At 48.1% G+C, this 16,186-nt stretch overlaps 1 protein-coding gene across 1 annotated transcript in view; it reads left to right on the forward strand.

Annotated features, from left to right (window-relative positions):
* SEMA5B (semaphorin 5B) overlaps window positions 1–941 on the forward strand; it is a gene marked incomplete at both ends in the record, with an annotated part of 136,669 nt that extends 135,728 nt beyond the window's left edge. The window contains one exon of the mRNA XM_082484342.1: window positions 786–941. Coding sequence (XP_082340468.1) covers window positions 786–941 — 156 coding nt within the window. The remainder of the gene's footprint in view (window positions 1–785) is intronic.
* Window positions 942–16,186: the final 15,245 nt, after the last annotated feature.

The following is a 16,186-nucleotide window of genomic DNA, read 5'->3' on the forward strand; positions in this document are numbered from 1 at the left end:
TTCACCTGGGGGGAACGGGGACATGTGCTTGCTGCTGGGAAGAGTAATAGCAATTCTTGCAAAAAGCAAAGAAGGGGGGAAGAGGGGAGGGAGAAAAACCCTATTTCTAAATTTTTATGGTAAAAAGGGCATTTGTGGTTCTTAATTTTTATGTTGTTGTTGCCAACAGTTGTTACATGGTTGTTAAATTTTTTGAAGTCATTTTAGTTTTTCCAAAAGTGACCATGATTTATTACTTATACTGTAGCTTACAGAAGTGACACACTTAATATCGGGGGGTCCAAACCTGGATATCTACCAATGGAGATGGAGATCAGGTAAATGCACACCTGCTCTTCCAAAGAGAAAAAGCTGCCGTTTGGCAAGTGGTTTGAGAGGGAGCCGCAGGCTATAACACGAGCATTTCGGAAGAGATTAGATTGAGCGCTGCCATTAATCACCAAGTTTCGTGTAGGCCCAGCATGGTTTTGTGTGACAATGATGTTCAGACAACATGCCAGCTTCCAGGAGACTCCAGGTCCCTGGAGAAGGCTCTGGGTTCTGGCCCTAGCAGTAGCTGAGCACGGGTCCACCGAAGGAGACCTGGCAGGAGCTGTGGTTCCCTGCAGATTAGCCCCATAGCGAGTACGATGTACCGTCTTACTCTCCCAGCCGGAGGGAAGGTGGTGGTGGCTGCGACAGAGACCGTGATGGAGAAGGCAGGTGAGAGGGAGGTGTCTGCAGGTAGATAAGAGTAATTCTGTGACCCCAGTGCCATGCCTGTCATTTTCTCTTCTCTCTTACAGACACTTAACAAGAACAATTTGATACCAGATGACAGGACCAACTTCTACCCGTTGCAGCAAACCAATGTGTACACAACAACCTATTATCCCAGTACACTGAACAAATATGACTACAGGCCCGAGGCCTCCCCTGGAAGGACCTTTACCAACAGCTGATGATGGACAGATCCTACAGGACTGGATCACTTCCTATATGAATTTTTTTAATTAATTTCATGGACCAAATACTGGCCCAGCCTCTAGATGTAAATATTGTACAGTAGGGTCTTTTTTTTTTTTTTCCTTTGGTTAATTGTATTTCTTGTAAACAGCACATCTCCTTACAAAGACAAAAAATGCATATGGACCATTCTGCAGAGCTTTTGTGGACATTTGGCTGGAGATGGCTCTTACTACTGCAACTGTTTATGGCTGGAAGATCAGCACTGCTGTCTGAGGCCAATGCTGTCAAGGAGGTGGCTGTGTGCTGGGCTCAGTGGCCACCACGCAGCAGCACACGACACACGGGTGCACTCTAAGAGGTGGCCTCCTGGGGCAAGGGTGTCTGTCTGGTGAGGAGCATCCTTCCTGAGACAGGGTAGCAATGGTGCACTGGATGACACGCAGCTCATGAAACAGGCCGAGCGGGACTCCATCGTGCCAACCACTTGAAGAATGTTTTCTTTTTCTTTTCCCTTTTTTTATTTGTGATTTTTTTTTGTGTTTATGCAAAAAAAAAAAAAAAAAGTGACTTTCTAGGGCAGTGTTCCCTGTATCTTCAACAGAATCTTTTCGTATTACAGGAAATACTCTCTGCAGCCTTCTTTGGTAATATGCAGTTCAGCTGATGAGAAACAACACACAAACAAAGTGCATTACCCAAAGAAGCTTTCTAGAATGTTTCCAGTCTTAATTAAAAGAAAATTATATAGGCAGTGAGACACTGAGAAAAGTAAATGTTGGAATAACATCGGAGACATGAACTTGGAGTGCCTAACAAACAAAGATGTTTATATCACTGGAAAAAAAGATGTGATGATTGCCGCACAAGAGCCATGGGCTTTTTTTCTTTCTTGCTTGTTCTTTTTCTTTTTTTTTTCTGAGACAGTGTTAACTCTTTTTGTTCTAGCTTTGATCCTGATTGTGTCTGCCAGGAAAGGCAACTTTAGAGGCCGTGCTCTTCTTGTGGGAAATCACCATGCTTTGGGCTAATTTTTCCTCGTTTTATTGTTGGTTTTGAGTTCATTTACTTTCAAAGAGTGAATAATTCTGACTTTGCAGGGGGAGGGTATTTTTAAGGAATGTTTCCATAGTCTGACATGACCCAGAAAGTCTGCTGCACATTCTTATAGCGTCTTCCAGTCAGTACTCTATGAAATAGTAACACAGCTGAGTAATGTGTGTTGTTTGCCAATATTTCTTTAATTTTTCTGAACAAAACCAACCCAACAAACAAATGCTGCTGCAGCTATTGAAGTAAATTGGGGCAGTAGCATTATTAAACAGTATATCCAGCCTTGAAATGTAATTTTGTGTATGTGTGTGACTGTGTCTATAAGAACTGTATTAGTTTGATGCAGAAGCCATGTTGTCTACAACCAGATGTTTGTCTGACATAATTGTTTGGCAAAAAGGAAACTTATTGCTGGTGCTTAATGTACAATTACATCCAGTGTGTTAGCAATGTGAACAACTTCACCGCTGTTATCATTCAGTGTTTCTAAATATTTATAATGAACTCCTGATGCTAAGGATTTTAGAATGTCGCAATACTGAGCATGAGATAAAAGTACACCCCAAAACGCGCATGAGCTCCACGTGCTCTCGAGCTTGGCTTTGTCGTCTGCATCTTACTTGAGCAATTGCCATGCCCATGCTTGGCCATTGACTCGGCCGTGTTCCCAGCAGTCCTGTTTGTCTTCGCTTTATTTCAGATTTCGCTGTTAAGCCGACACTGGCCGTTTCTCAGTGCTGTTCCTTTGCTTGTTTGGAAGCCCAGCTTGGGCTGTGTGCTCAGCTCGGGCTGTGTGCTCAGCTCTTTCACATAGGCAGCTGGTAGGAGATGAAGAAAGACTGTGTTACTCGTGACAAGTATATTGCTTTTCCTGTGAGGAAAAGCCAACATGGCTCTGTAAGCCTGTGTTATGGTGGTTTGACCAGAAGGCAAGAATAAAGTAGCCTCCCATTTTTTAAATTACTTTGTTCGACTTCAGTTTGCAGTGATTGAAGGCTGTAGGGATATTTGTAATAAAGTGGGGTCATTAGCACTGCCACGAGGATGCCTTAGGCTCAGTGGTGCCCATCATTTCCAGCAGCTGTTTTTCTAATTTAGCAGCTCATCCTGCTTCTGCTCTGGTCTCACCGGGTGAAACAGAGGGGTGAAACAGAGGGGTGAAACAGAGGGAACAGGGGAAGAGAGAGAGAGAGAGAGAGAGAGAGAGAGAGAGAGAGAGAGAGAGATGCCCTTAAATAGGTATCCTGACATTTGAAGCAACAAGGTCAGGAGCTGATGCAGACCTCGAAGCTTTGTCTGAAGCAACCTGCTGCGACCCTCCAAGTAGTCACAGTGGCTCCGCTGGCAGTGCAGCCGGGGTGAGAGTGGCAGGAGTGAAGCAGGATCGCCAGGGAAACTGAAGAGCACTGGTAGCAGGTACCAGTGCCTGCAGGGGGGGTCTTCCCAGGCCCCTAAACCCCATTTGATGAGTGATGCCCTTGTGCCTCGTGCCATAACGGGTTCACCCCTCTCTCACTGAATTTCCGCTTCCCCCTTAGTAATGTTGAAAATCCTGACTTAAAGTAGTTTGAACAAGTATGTAGCCCAGGGGTTGAAAATTATTACATTAGACTATCGGGGCAGGATTTCCCAGCTTTAATTTATGTGAGTCAGAAGAAAACATTGGCTCCCAAACTCGCTCTAGCCATTAAAGTGACCTCCGAGCTTCCCCTTCAGAAGATTCCCTGTATCGACACATTCTGCAATTACCATGCACAGGGCAGGATTGCAGCTGGAGTGTGTGGGGGGAGCGCAAGTGAGTCAAACCTTGCAATTATTTTAATTTTCAATCTTTCTTTTTTTCCCCCTCCTTAAATATTTTTCCATTTTCGGCTTTGCAGAATAACACAGTGTAAACTGACTTTTTTCCCCCAAAGTGCTACATAGCAGCTGAAATTATTTAAATGTTCAGCTCACCAAGATAGGTCATTACTGCCATTGCGCTCAGGAGGTGGATATTTTGTAGGCTATTGGAGGGCAGATGCTTCGAGGGTGGTGCATGTGGTTATAGTTTCATCAAGACTTTCCTTCCTACCAACCATCCAAATGGATTCAGCCCTTTTTCATATAATTGGCACTCACAGCAAGGGTCTGTAGACTCCATTCGAGCTGAAAGTAGAATCCAGGAAGAGAGCGAGACAGTGCTAAAGAAGGAAATCAGAACGCTTATTACTCAATTAATGTTTGCATGAGAGTGCAGTTCTTTAAGGACAATGTTAATGTGGTGTGAGGGTTGCATTTTTTATGAGCTCTCTAAAGCGTGGCAAGTTAATGACAGCATGTACAGTGATATTCTTGTGATCCAGGTAATTCGGCAGCTCGATGATCAGGTCTGTGCTATCTGTAGCAGCTTGAATTGCTCCTGCAACTGCATGTTAAATTTCCTAAAATTTCCTCTTCCTAAGGCCATCTTACAGTGCACTGGAAATGCATTTAGTTCGGGAGCATTGCTTTCTAAAAGATTCATGTTGCTATATATACAGTTTTTTCTTTCACATCTAAGATAGAGAAGAGGAACCCCGGGCAGTTCCTGCGTTGGTCTAGAGACACTGGTTCTCTGCAAACCCTTTGGATAGGGTTCAGGTATACCATGTGTAAAAATGACGGAAATCTTACAGCAAAGTATGTAGCAGAAGCATCTTTCATTAAGCTGTTCTTTCTTTTTCCATGGAAGTGGCTGCCTTTCTCCCCCTAGAAGGGGTGTGCGTTACGGTGTTACCCAGTTTGTGTTGTGCTGTTGCTGTCGGGCTTTACTTGATCAGCTGTCGCCCAGCAGAAATAACTTGTGCAGCTCACTAACAGACAAACCACTTGCCGATCAAACCACAGTGTAAGAGGTGCTGTTGCTCTAAAGGTGCACTTGAATGTTCAGCATACGAGCCAGGGCTGCTCTTAAACATGTGAACTGTACAGATACTATAGGAGAAGAATGTGTATTGTCTTACCACCACTGTTCCTAATGCCTTACGTTCAGAAAATGAGATGGTTGGTTTGAAATCAACAGAGAGTAGGAATGGAGTCCACGTCTGACGCAGACAATTTGACGCCTCCAGTGTTAAACTGATGTTAAGCCCACCTGGAGAGGAAATTGATGTCCGCTGAGATTGATTTATTCTTTGTACCAAATGTAGTGGGGGGAGAGTTATATATATATAAATATATATATAAAAAAATGTAAATGTAAAGTTTGTGTAACAACTTACTCTTTTTTTTTTTTTTTTGTAATAGTGTATACATCTATCAGTGGATAGATACAGTATATATTTATAATATATACACACACAATATATATATTTAGCAAAATGCCTGCAGAGGAAACTTAGAATAAGAAAGGCAGTGCTGGTATTCAAATTCCACAGGGACAAAGTGAAGAAAAAGACCTGTAAAAATCTAGTATCCTTTCCATTAGGTTTAAAAAAACTTTTGAGGTGAATGAAATATAATTTTTTAATTGAAAAGAAAATTGATTTTTCTAGTTAGAAATGCTGATTCTCCCCTAAATCATTCTAGTTAAGAATGATTAAGAAAAGTATTCTTGTTACTGCTTATATTTTCTGAATAAGCCTCCCAAATCTCTCATGTGTATCACTCTATTGTTTTTGTAATTATAAGTAGGGAGTAATTGTGCAAAGAAAATTAAAATAGCAAGTAGGAGTAACAAATATTGTACCATTAGCGGAAAAGATATCATCTATTAGAACGTGAAAAATGTCGTCTTCTATCTTAAAGAAGTTAGCAACTGCTTTCTGAGTTATTGGTCGGCATTATAAGCCTTGCCTTAGAGTCACACTAGGAGGCTTTTTAGTACAAAATTTAGGGAAGAGAAACTCTGCAAACCCATGGCTTTTGGTTTCCAGAGGGGTCCAAAAAAGCCACCAGGCCGTGGGAGTCAGGCCCCTGGTGCCCTGGGTGTCTCTGGAGCTTCCAGCCTTAGTGGCCAAGGCTCTGCATCCAGTCCTGGCCCCGTCCCTCGCCCCCTCCTGCGTGCACAGCCGGGCACGGCAGGGCACAGCACCCTTTGGAGCTGTTGGGCATTTCAGAGAAATACCCAGTAAACCGGGTTGGAAGGATTTGTTTTTTTCCAAGAGATCAGTTTAAAGGCCTGTTGCCCAAGGCCCAGACTCCTACAGGTGAATCTGCCCCTTAAGCTTCTTAAGAAAAAAACTTCAGGCAGCTTCGAGAACAGATTTGGGATAGGTGAGCAAATCCACAAATTTTGATGCCGCCTGATGGCCAGAGCCTTCAAAACTGGACAGAAACCTCTCTGGAGCTGGGTTCTTGTGGAGCTTATCCAGTCTCAGCCGTTCTGCCTGGAAATTCCTCCTTTGGGTCCTCTGGGGAAATTTTAGTGTCAGCATTAGTCCCGGCTGGAGGAGCAAACCCAGCAACCTACTGTTTAGATAGCCACAAATATGAGTGCTCTGTAGCATTCAACACAAGTTTGGGTGTTGAACTTGATTTTTTTTCTGTTCTGCCTCCAGCCTCAGCTGCAAATTCACCCCTGCTGTTCGAGAGGGCCGCGTGCTGCAAGAGCAGCGTTTGGCTTGCTGCGAGGCCCAGCCGCCATTTGGTTTTAAACAAATCTGATCATGAAAAGTATTAACACCGCACTGTAGTAACTCTGAAACCTCCGTGAGCGGGGTGCTGGTAGTTCGCGTGCCGTGGAGTCAAGCAGGGGTCGGCGTGGATGGGCCATTAATAACTGCAGCAAAAATGTTTTTAGTACCAAAATGTCAAACAACGTAAAAGCCAGCCAGCTGCACCACAGCGTGGTTTCCATCCACACCCCCCCCTCCTTAGACAACGTCCAAACCTGCGCATACTTAAAAGCGAGGCGGTTAATTAGGAGCATTCATATAGGGGAAGGTTTAGGGAGGATGGACGGTATGTGAGCTGGAAACAATAGGATTTAGCCTGTAATTGAGGTGGGAGAGTGGCAGATGCAATACTGGATCTCAGATACATGGGAAGTTACTATGTGAACACAGAATGCTTGCCCCAAAACAGCAAAACCTGGAGAGCATTACTGGACTCTGTTGTGAAGGCACATCACCCTTCCTATGCAATTGAACTTGATGGTACTTTAGTATAAAGGTGACCTAGACTGTAATCACTGCCTTTAGACACTGTGAATTTTTTTGGGGTACTCTGTATTTTTATATATTGTACAATGTAAAGAATAATTCAGAAATAAAACAGACCAACCTGGCAAGCCTGCGAGTTCTTTCCCCTTCGTGGCTGATGCGCGGTGGGGCCGGGGCTCCTGAGCAGCACTGGCAGGACAGGTCAGAGGGAACATGGAGGAGATTCCTCCTGACGGTGGGGGCCAAAGGCAGCGCAAAACTCACTCAGCTGCTTCTGCGGGGATGATAGGGATTTACAGCACACATCTGCCTGCACTCCGGCTGCATCCCGAGGCCCCAGTTTGGATTATATTTGTCACGAGTTGTAGACTACGCGGTTACAAAATTGTGTTACTGGGTATAACGCCAAAGTCTGTCGCTGCAATTCAACTCTCCTCCCACACAAGCCTGAATGTAGGAGTACAGCTCCACACCAGACTTCGGGTGTGTTTGAAAATTGGTTATTTCTGAGTAAGGTGCCCAGTGAGTAGGATCAAACCTGTCTGAAATTCGGGATGCCAAATCCACGTCCAGTTCTGCAGTACACGTCTCCCCTCTGGTCCCCGGCACATGACACCAAGTCTCCAAGGACACAGCCGCTCACCGTGCCAAGGAGACCGGCTGGCTGCTGTGAGCAAAAATACGCTCGTCTTCTGCAGAGCCTTTCAGGTGTCCGTGCACAGTTGCGCTGGAATCCTATCGCTGCCCCTGCTCAAGCTCTACACATTGCTGCGAAAAGTTATAAAAAGCTGAGGGACACGTTTTGATTGAAGGATGATCGTAGCCTCGTATTGAAGAACGTTATAGCTCCTGTTGCATTTATTAATCAAAGTAAAGACCATGAAAAGTGACAGAGTCAGGAACATTTTAGTTTATGTTCCGATACAGCTGAAGACTTATATTGAAGTTTCATACAGAAAATTACACCATAATGTCGTAAAAAATAGATTGGATTACTAATAACCTGAAACGTGCTACACCTGCATACATAATACTTTAATCCTACTAAATCATAAGCTATCATTTGGGTGTTTTCATATTCTCAAGTGTGCATACAGGAATTTCTTTTCAATGCAGACCATTAAAAAGTAATTGAGAGGCACAAGATCAGTAAAAACAAACTTGCTGTGAATAAGATGGATTTTTTTTTCCCAGTTAGTTTGCACGATAACACGGGGAGGCCATTCTGAATGGGTTTGTTTTGCATCAAGACACCTCTGCACACAATTAGAGGGAAGTATCACGTTGGAACCTCTTTCCAATTTCCTTAAAATCTGTCTACCACAACATTTTTTTTTCTAGTTGCTAATTTGATTCATTAACATAACAGTTTCACTCGTAGCCCCAGTGCATTTTGTTCTCTCACCTCCACTACACATCCCGACTGGAGCCCTTTTCCTCTTTAATTCCTAACCGGGTGTAGTAAACAGCAAAAACTTCATTACCTCGCAGGTTCCCCATTGGCTTTTCATTAAGCCAAAGCCTTGGGGCTGCGCTGCGGGCGCTGGGCTGCCGAGCAGCACCCGCTGCCCACTGGGTTTGCTGGGGGGGGACAAATGTGGGGTCCCGGGCCAGTGTGTGGAGCCCTCTGTGGGGACCGCAGCCCCCCCCTCCCCCCAGCCCCCCTCCAACCCACCTTCGGCATCGCTCGGGGGGCGAGTAGAAGAAATGGTGGAAAAGAAAAAAGCAGAAGGTTCCCTGTGATTCATGTCTACACGTTTCCTCCCAGCTCCCTGCACTAAATGCTTTAGGGACGCCCTGAGCCAGATGTTGCAGTGACGAACATGCACATCCATATGAATCCCTTCCGATGGGGTTTTCTTTTCCGTCAATGGCTGGAAACGTCCATGGCCGGTGGGGCGCTTGCCTGGGCAAGGGCACAGCCAACGCTCGGCGTTATGGAGGAACGGAGGGGCAGGGAATCGCAGCGCAGCCCGGTTAACATCAGCACTTGTGGCAACACCGGAGCAGGGACTCGGGGCAAGGAGCGGTAACACCGCAGGGTGGCTGAGCAGCCACGTGTCGGCACCAGGGCATTACCAAGAGCAAGTCGTGTCAGACTGAGTTAATTGCCTCCCCTCAACAGGCATCAAGTCCTGCAGATAGCGCAGAAATAAGAAATATCCTGCAGCCTGAATTTTAGGAAAGCTTTCGACTCTCTCATACACAATCCTCATACGCTGCCGGGAGCTGTGGCCGTGCAGAGCATTGTACAGACACCCTCCTCAGAAAGCAGTCAAGCTGCGGCGATGAAAAAAAGCACCAAGCGGGTGTCCTACTGCCATGCCCAGTACCCCCACCAGTGTCCCCAGCCCCACCAGTGCCCCCAGTCGTCACCCCATCATGACATGACCACCAGCCCTGGCTCCAGCTCCCGAGTTTCCCTCTGCCCACACAGGCACTGAGCTGCGTGAGCCCACGTGGCCGTGCTGCTGTGAGCAGGCAGGGGGACAGTCCCCAAGCTCAGGGACAGTCCCTGAGTCAGCTTAAATCAGCTCAGTGCAGCCACCCTGGTGCGGAGCCCAGGACAGAGCAACCTCCTCAATGTGCACAAGAGTCAACGCTCCCCCACAAAAGCATCGCTTCCCACTGCGTCTCGTGTGTTTTTTCCCCTCAAGCGTACAGCCGGGAGACCCCACGCTCTCAAACACGCAGCTCAATTAGCAAAAGCTTTGGAGATTCATTAAAAATGCTGTTTTGTTAACAGTCGAAATGCGTTTTGACATGGTTTGTTTTGCTCATTCATAAAAAGCCACTCGTGGAGTTGTCATTGCACTTTCTGTTTAACAAACTGACTTTCAAGGCAACCAAGAGAAAGGCAGAGTTCACCACTGCCCAAGACTGTTTCCAAAAGAAAAAACCCAAAACAACACCCCCGCCACCCTCTCCCCCATACACACCCCAGTCCGCACCGTCCTCCCAGCATGTGCAGGAAGGACAGACAAGAAATTCCTCACCTTGTCAGGAATGGCGAGAATCATGCTAGCAGGGTAAGACATCAGCCCCTTTCCCAGGACGCCCCGCACGCACAGCCCCTCTTTGATCAGATTTCAACACTTCACTCTACAATTTCTCCAAACCAAACCGTTTTCCTCTGGAGAAAGGACTGAATCGGGCTAAGGTAATTTTCTTAGTTGAGATAAAACCATGAAGGTGGCTCACGGCGAGCTGATGGGGCTGGGTAGACTCTCCCCTTTTCCTGCTTCGCAGGGGCATGCTGGCAGGGCAGGTTTATATTGTGACCGACCCTACATCACATCAACCCATGTGCATGTAAGATTGGTTTGTTCTGTACAGTTTTAAAACTATAAAGGTGACAAGGAAACTCTAGCGTGCCGTACGCAGCCACTGGCCACATCCACCCCTCACCTCCACGGTGTCTATCTCCACTGAACGCAGAAGATTCGACTCATCAGATCCTTGCACCAGCTGAAGCCTGTCCGGTACCCAGCAAATGCTAAAAGCTCCTTCTGGCGGCGGGGCAGGGACGTCTGCCAGCTGAGGAGCTGTGTCGTACCACTGTCGTGCCTCAAAGTAAGTTTTCTGGAGATTTTCAAGGTCAAACTTTGCAGTTTATGAACTGGCAATTAGCTGGAAGCAAAAAGTAGTCCTGGCTTTTCATCAGTCTGGAGACAGCGTGGTGTCTCCCAGACGTGGGGTTAGCATTGACCACGGCGAACGGCAACAGGCTGTCAAGGTTCGATCCATCTAACCTGGCTGCATTTTTTCATTTTTAAACCTCCCGTAGTCATTTCCTTGCTGTCGTGGAAATAATGGAGCCAGCAATGGATTGCTCCCCTCTCAAGCGCAGGGTAATGCACAGCCATCAGAAACATTTGATATTTCCATGATGTGAAGCATCAATGGCCACGGAGAAAACTGTACCCATTTTTGCAGTACTTTTAATTTACTGTCATGAGCAAGCGGTCTGTACGAGAGAGACGGCAGAGCGCTGATACACTTTTATTACCCTGGCAGGAGCCACATTATTGTTTTCTGTTTTCACATTTCTTAGCAACAACATTTTTTTTTGTTCGTAGGTTTCTTTATAGGGGCTCGGCTGAAATTATTTTTATGTTGTACCCAATTTACATGCTGACTTACATCAGCCTGTCCACGAGTGAGAGCCTTGCTTTCTGCCTGAAAGCCTCCTGGCAATTACTGCTGTCTTCTGCTGAGCCATCGCTCCTCTGGCGCCGGAAGAGACAGACCTCGCTGCCCGGCGGAGCCATCCTGGGGAGTAGCTCGGTCCCTGGCGGTCCCCACCATGCCGGGCACTGTCACAGCCAAGGAGGGTCTGGAGCTGACAGGTACGGACCCGCTCCCTGAGCGGCGCTTCTGCCCGGGGACCCACCGTCCTGCCCCAGCCAAGATAAAGCCATCTTTAGGGAGCACGTGAGTGGACAGGGTAGGACAAGCTGTGATGCCTTAGCATAGCCTAAGAGCTGTTCTGAAAATCTTTCTCAAAAGGGTCTTTTCTGCACTTCGGGGGCAGTTGAAGTCATTTCTGGATGAAGTTGTGCTGTTTTCATATGCTGCTCATCCACTCACCACAAACCCTTCAGAGCTGCCCTTCCCTTTGCCCACCAGAGATGCTCTTTCAGCACCAAAACTCAGCCACAAAGCGACGTGCAGAATCCCCACCCTCGGCCCTGCCGTCAAAGGCAGGTTTAAGAGAGCCCTGAGGAGAGGTCGAGGTAAAGCACACGGTGGGGTCAGTTCGTCGGCTGCCGGTGTCTTCTCTCCCTGCGCTCGCCTGAGCCCCACTCATCGGGGTGCCACTGAGGTGGTGTGTCCCCACGTACCACCTGTGGGGATGTTGGCATCCCCTGCCCGCTGCCTTTTAGTGCCTGAGCTGAGTACTTATCGTGGCTGTAGGTCTGTGGCTAGGCAGACAGATGGACAGGCAGACAGATGGACAGGCTTACTCATGGCACATCCCCTGCAGCCCCCGGGGAAGGGCTCCAGCCCATCCTGGCGCCAGCAGCAGAGCCTCTCCAGCCCCAGGACCTGCCTGCAGGCACGGAGCAAAGCAGAAAGCTCCCCAAAAAGGAACCTCCCTGCGGCCACGGAACCTGCTGAGAGTCCGGGATGATGCGGGGCTGCCCCACTGCCATGGGGCCGTGCTCCCGTGCCCGTTTGGCTCCCAAAGAGTTAAGGTGGTTTTCGTAGCCCTCATCCAAGGATGACTTCACTGGGTGGCTGGCTGTTCCCCGAGACGAGGAGAGGAGAGCGTGCTGCTGCTGGCAGCTTGCGTGAGGAGTCCTGGCATGATCCACGCTCTTGGGGTTCCCCTCTGCCTGCTCAAGCCCAAGTTGTAGCAAAAAAAAAACCCACAAAATCCCCTAGTTGTAAATTTGTGTTGGTATGGCGGTGGGTGCAGAGCAACGCCAGTAGCATGGCAGGTAAAGGCTGGTTTCTTCGTTCCTGATGAAACTCTCCGGCTGCAGCCCAAACTGTGCTCCTGGAGCAGGGAAAGCACCACGGCCGCCCGGCCCATGGCGACCCCCAGCAGGAGAGCAAAGGAGGGCAGGAGGCCCACCTGCATTCTGGTGCTGCTGCTGCTCTTCCCCAACATCAGCACCCCCCGGCGCTGGGCTGTGGCCCAGAGATGCCAACCCCCCCCCCAGATGCGGCATTTACAAGTAGCCCTGACTTGTTCCCCAGCTTCTGCTGGTCCGGTGGCCATTAGAGATGAGGTATCTATGAGTGGCTCCCCCACATCTGGGCACATCTGGGCACACCACCAAGTGCCTGCACCCAGCCCGGCCACCAGCCCAGCGGCTCCCACAGGTCCTGTCTGTCCACGTGCAACTCCAGTGGGGTGGGAGAGGGAGCCACCAGCGAGCGCCCGGCAAGGGTGTGCAGATGAGGAAAGAGAGAATAAATGTCATTTCCATGCCAGGGAAAGGGCAGATTTCAACAGCAGCAAAGATAAAATAGAAACCGGCTAAAAAACCCAAACAAACTCTGAGAAAGAATGAGCAGAGGGGTTTCACCAATACACAAAATTACGGCAGGGATCTGAGATGGGGGCTGGATCAGCTCTCATTCCCCCTAAAGGATGGAGATTTCTGTAACACCGCAAAGATAAATACGACCAGGAACTGTATCATTAGAAGAGCCTGAAGCTCCCATATATAGCCTGGAAAGAGACTGTTGCTAAGAATAGTGGGGGCCCAGATATTCCACGATATGAGATTTGACAGATTTCTTCCCAGAACTAATAGGTCGTGAGGCTATTTTAAACTTGCCCTGGTAAGTAGTCGGGGCGCTATTGAAGATCTGGTCCTAGAAAATAAACACAGATCAAGAGATCCCGGGTTGGGTGTGTTTCAATTAAATACAGAATAAACACAAAGAAGGTTATTATGAAGGGCCTCCTTTCCAAAAGCACGCGCAGAGACGTTAATGATGGGAAAGAGCAAAAAGCAACGGGCTCGCAGCATCCTGAGCCGCGAGCCCAGAGGAGGCGGGATGTGAAATCAGTCAGGACGGTGCGATGGGGCAGCGGGGGCTGCCACCGCCGCCAGCACCTTCCCCTCCCTCGGTCCCCCGCCTGCTGGTGGCCCCTCCGCCCCAGCCCCCCCTCCCCCCCCCCTCGGTCTGCGGGGACCCTCGGTCCAGCAGCAGTGCCAGTCCCCCACCCTAAAGCCCCACTGAAAGCGACGGAAATTTTTCCGTTGGCTGCGTCGGGCTTTAGGTGAGGCCACGTTCATTTAGACGAAGCATTCCCCATTTCATAGCAGTATCTGCAGTAGTTTGTTGGCGATATTGTAGCAGACATAAATTATTCCCCTGTATTTTCTTGGTATTAATGAACAGTGATGCAAGCACATCTGAGTAACCTCTTTAATGTGCAACAACCAGTACGTAAAGTAGCACGCACTTCATGTTTTAAAAACTTTTAAAACACGGTTCCAGTTTTAAAAAGAAATGACCCAGTGGATGTGTTACGTTGACAAGTATATAGTGGTTTCAACATTATTTTCTTAAAAATAAAAATACATCACATCAGAATATTGCATACAAAAAGTAGAATTTGCCCTAAAATAAAATTCTATCAAATCATTAAAAAAATTACAAAAGTAAAATGCATACAAACTCCAGTAAAACTGAACAGTCTTATAGGTTGAGGATAGTTTACAAAGATGCTCTCCAACATGTAAAACCCTCTTCCGTCTCGCTATGTTCGTGCAGTTCAAAAAACCCCAACCGTCAGGTGCGTCACATAATTAAAAGCCATTTTTTTCCACCTTATCAAGTACTTGCTTCTAAAATGCACAGTGGAAGACGTTAAACTTTGCAGGGGAGAAAGAGACTTTAATCTAGAAAATATTGTAGGCAGAGAAAATAAATATATGTGGAAAATACATCACTGTCCCGGGGGGGAGCAGCAGCCGGTGGCCGCCTGCCCGTGGGGATGCCCTGTGGCTCTGCTGGGCTCGCGCAGCCCAGGGCACGGGTGGGAGCAGAAACATCGGGGCAGGCAGGAGAGGGGCAGGCAGGGGCCTGGGTGAAGGAACCAACTCTGTTTTTGCGTTAAGGCTTTGATTGTCCATCCAGAGTGTTCCAGAGAGAGCTGGATACAGCCCAGGGACACCGCAGCCCCCCGACCACACCAGCCCTCTGAGCATCCCTTCCCTAAACATAACCATGTCCCATCATTTCACAGACAGATGGACTATGGTCAGAGAAGTGGCCTGAGTCTAAAGGGAAAAGCTCCCCCATAAAGAAAAAAAAAAAAAGGTATTTTCTTCCTGTAGCAACACAAAGCGAGTGCAATGAGCCTGTCCAGATCTAAAAAGTAGAGGAATCGCACGTGGGGTGACAGACCATGGAAAGAAAAGCTTTCCTCGCAGAGAGCAAGTCCCACCTGCCTTCTCTGCCGCACCTTGAAAAACCAGCGCCTCTACGCTGTGCGCCACAGCCATCGCTGTTCCCGCAGCACAAACACTGTCACGAACATAAAACGAAGGTCAGAGCCTCACCCTTGAGAAAGCGAAAAATGAGATCCTGCTAAACTGGGCTGTAGAAGACATCCCTCCTGCACAAATAACCCAGGTGCCCACCAGCATGGCACCTTCTGGGCATCCCAGCTGAAGCTCTTCCCTTCTCCCCCTCCGTCCCCATCACTGCCCCCCGGCCCCAGCACGGAGCTTCCTGCGGCGCTGCTGGAGGCTGAGCAGCAGCAGGAGGAGGGCCGGGACTGCGGGAGGGGGTCCGCGCTCCAGGCGGGCACTGATTGCTCCGAACACATTGCCATCCCAAGTAAAAGGCAGAAGCCAGCACATCTGTGCAAATATTTGCTTTTGCTTGTCAAAACTTTGGACAGAGTTACATTTCTTCCTCTATTTATTAGTTTCATCTGTCTTGAAACACAAACTGCAAAAATCACAAGCAGATTGACACCATCTTCTGACTTCACTGGGGCTGCCGCCTGCTCTGCAGCAATTCTCCTCTGCCGTCCAAAACGACACTCCAGGAGGAAGCAAGGCAGATACTCCCGTGCCACCTACGACCCACCTCGCAGCAGACGCGGCTGCAGGGAAACAAGTGAAGCCCCTGTTGATGCTTATGATGTCTCACAGCTGAAACCATCAGCCTGGAGGCTGTCGCGCTACCGGAAGGGAGGCAGCAACCACAGCAAGGCTTTTTCCCCCGACGTGCACTCCCTTCCTCCTCCCAGCCCCGATGCTGGGACCCACAGGAGATGATGATGATGAAGCTTTTGTTCATTTTGGCAGGGGCAGCATCTACCCTCACGTGACTGTGCATCCAGGAGCGCCGCTGCCTCCTCGCACGTGCTCCCCAAGCCCGGCAACGCTGAGAATGGTGGCACCAACATCAAATACCGAATGCTAATGTATGCTTTCACACAAGGGTAGCAGTGGTCTTGCCAAATTATTACAATGATCCAAACTTAGTCTAAAAGAAGCCCCCAAAAAACTAATGAAACATAAAACCACCTTTGTCACTGATAATTATTAATATTTGACCCAACAGAAGAAATGAAGATGAAAAAT

The sequence above is a fragment of the Vanellus vanellus genome, assembly GCF_965231255.1.
Source record: "Vanellus vanellus genome assembly, chromosome: 5".
Lineage (NCBI taxonomy): Eukaryota > Metazoa > Chordata > Aves > Charadriiformes > Charadriidae > Vanellus > Vanellus vanellus.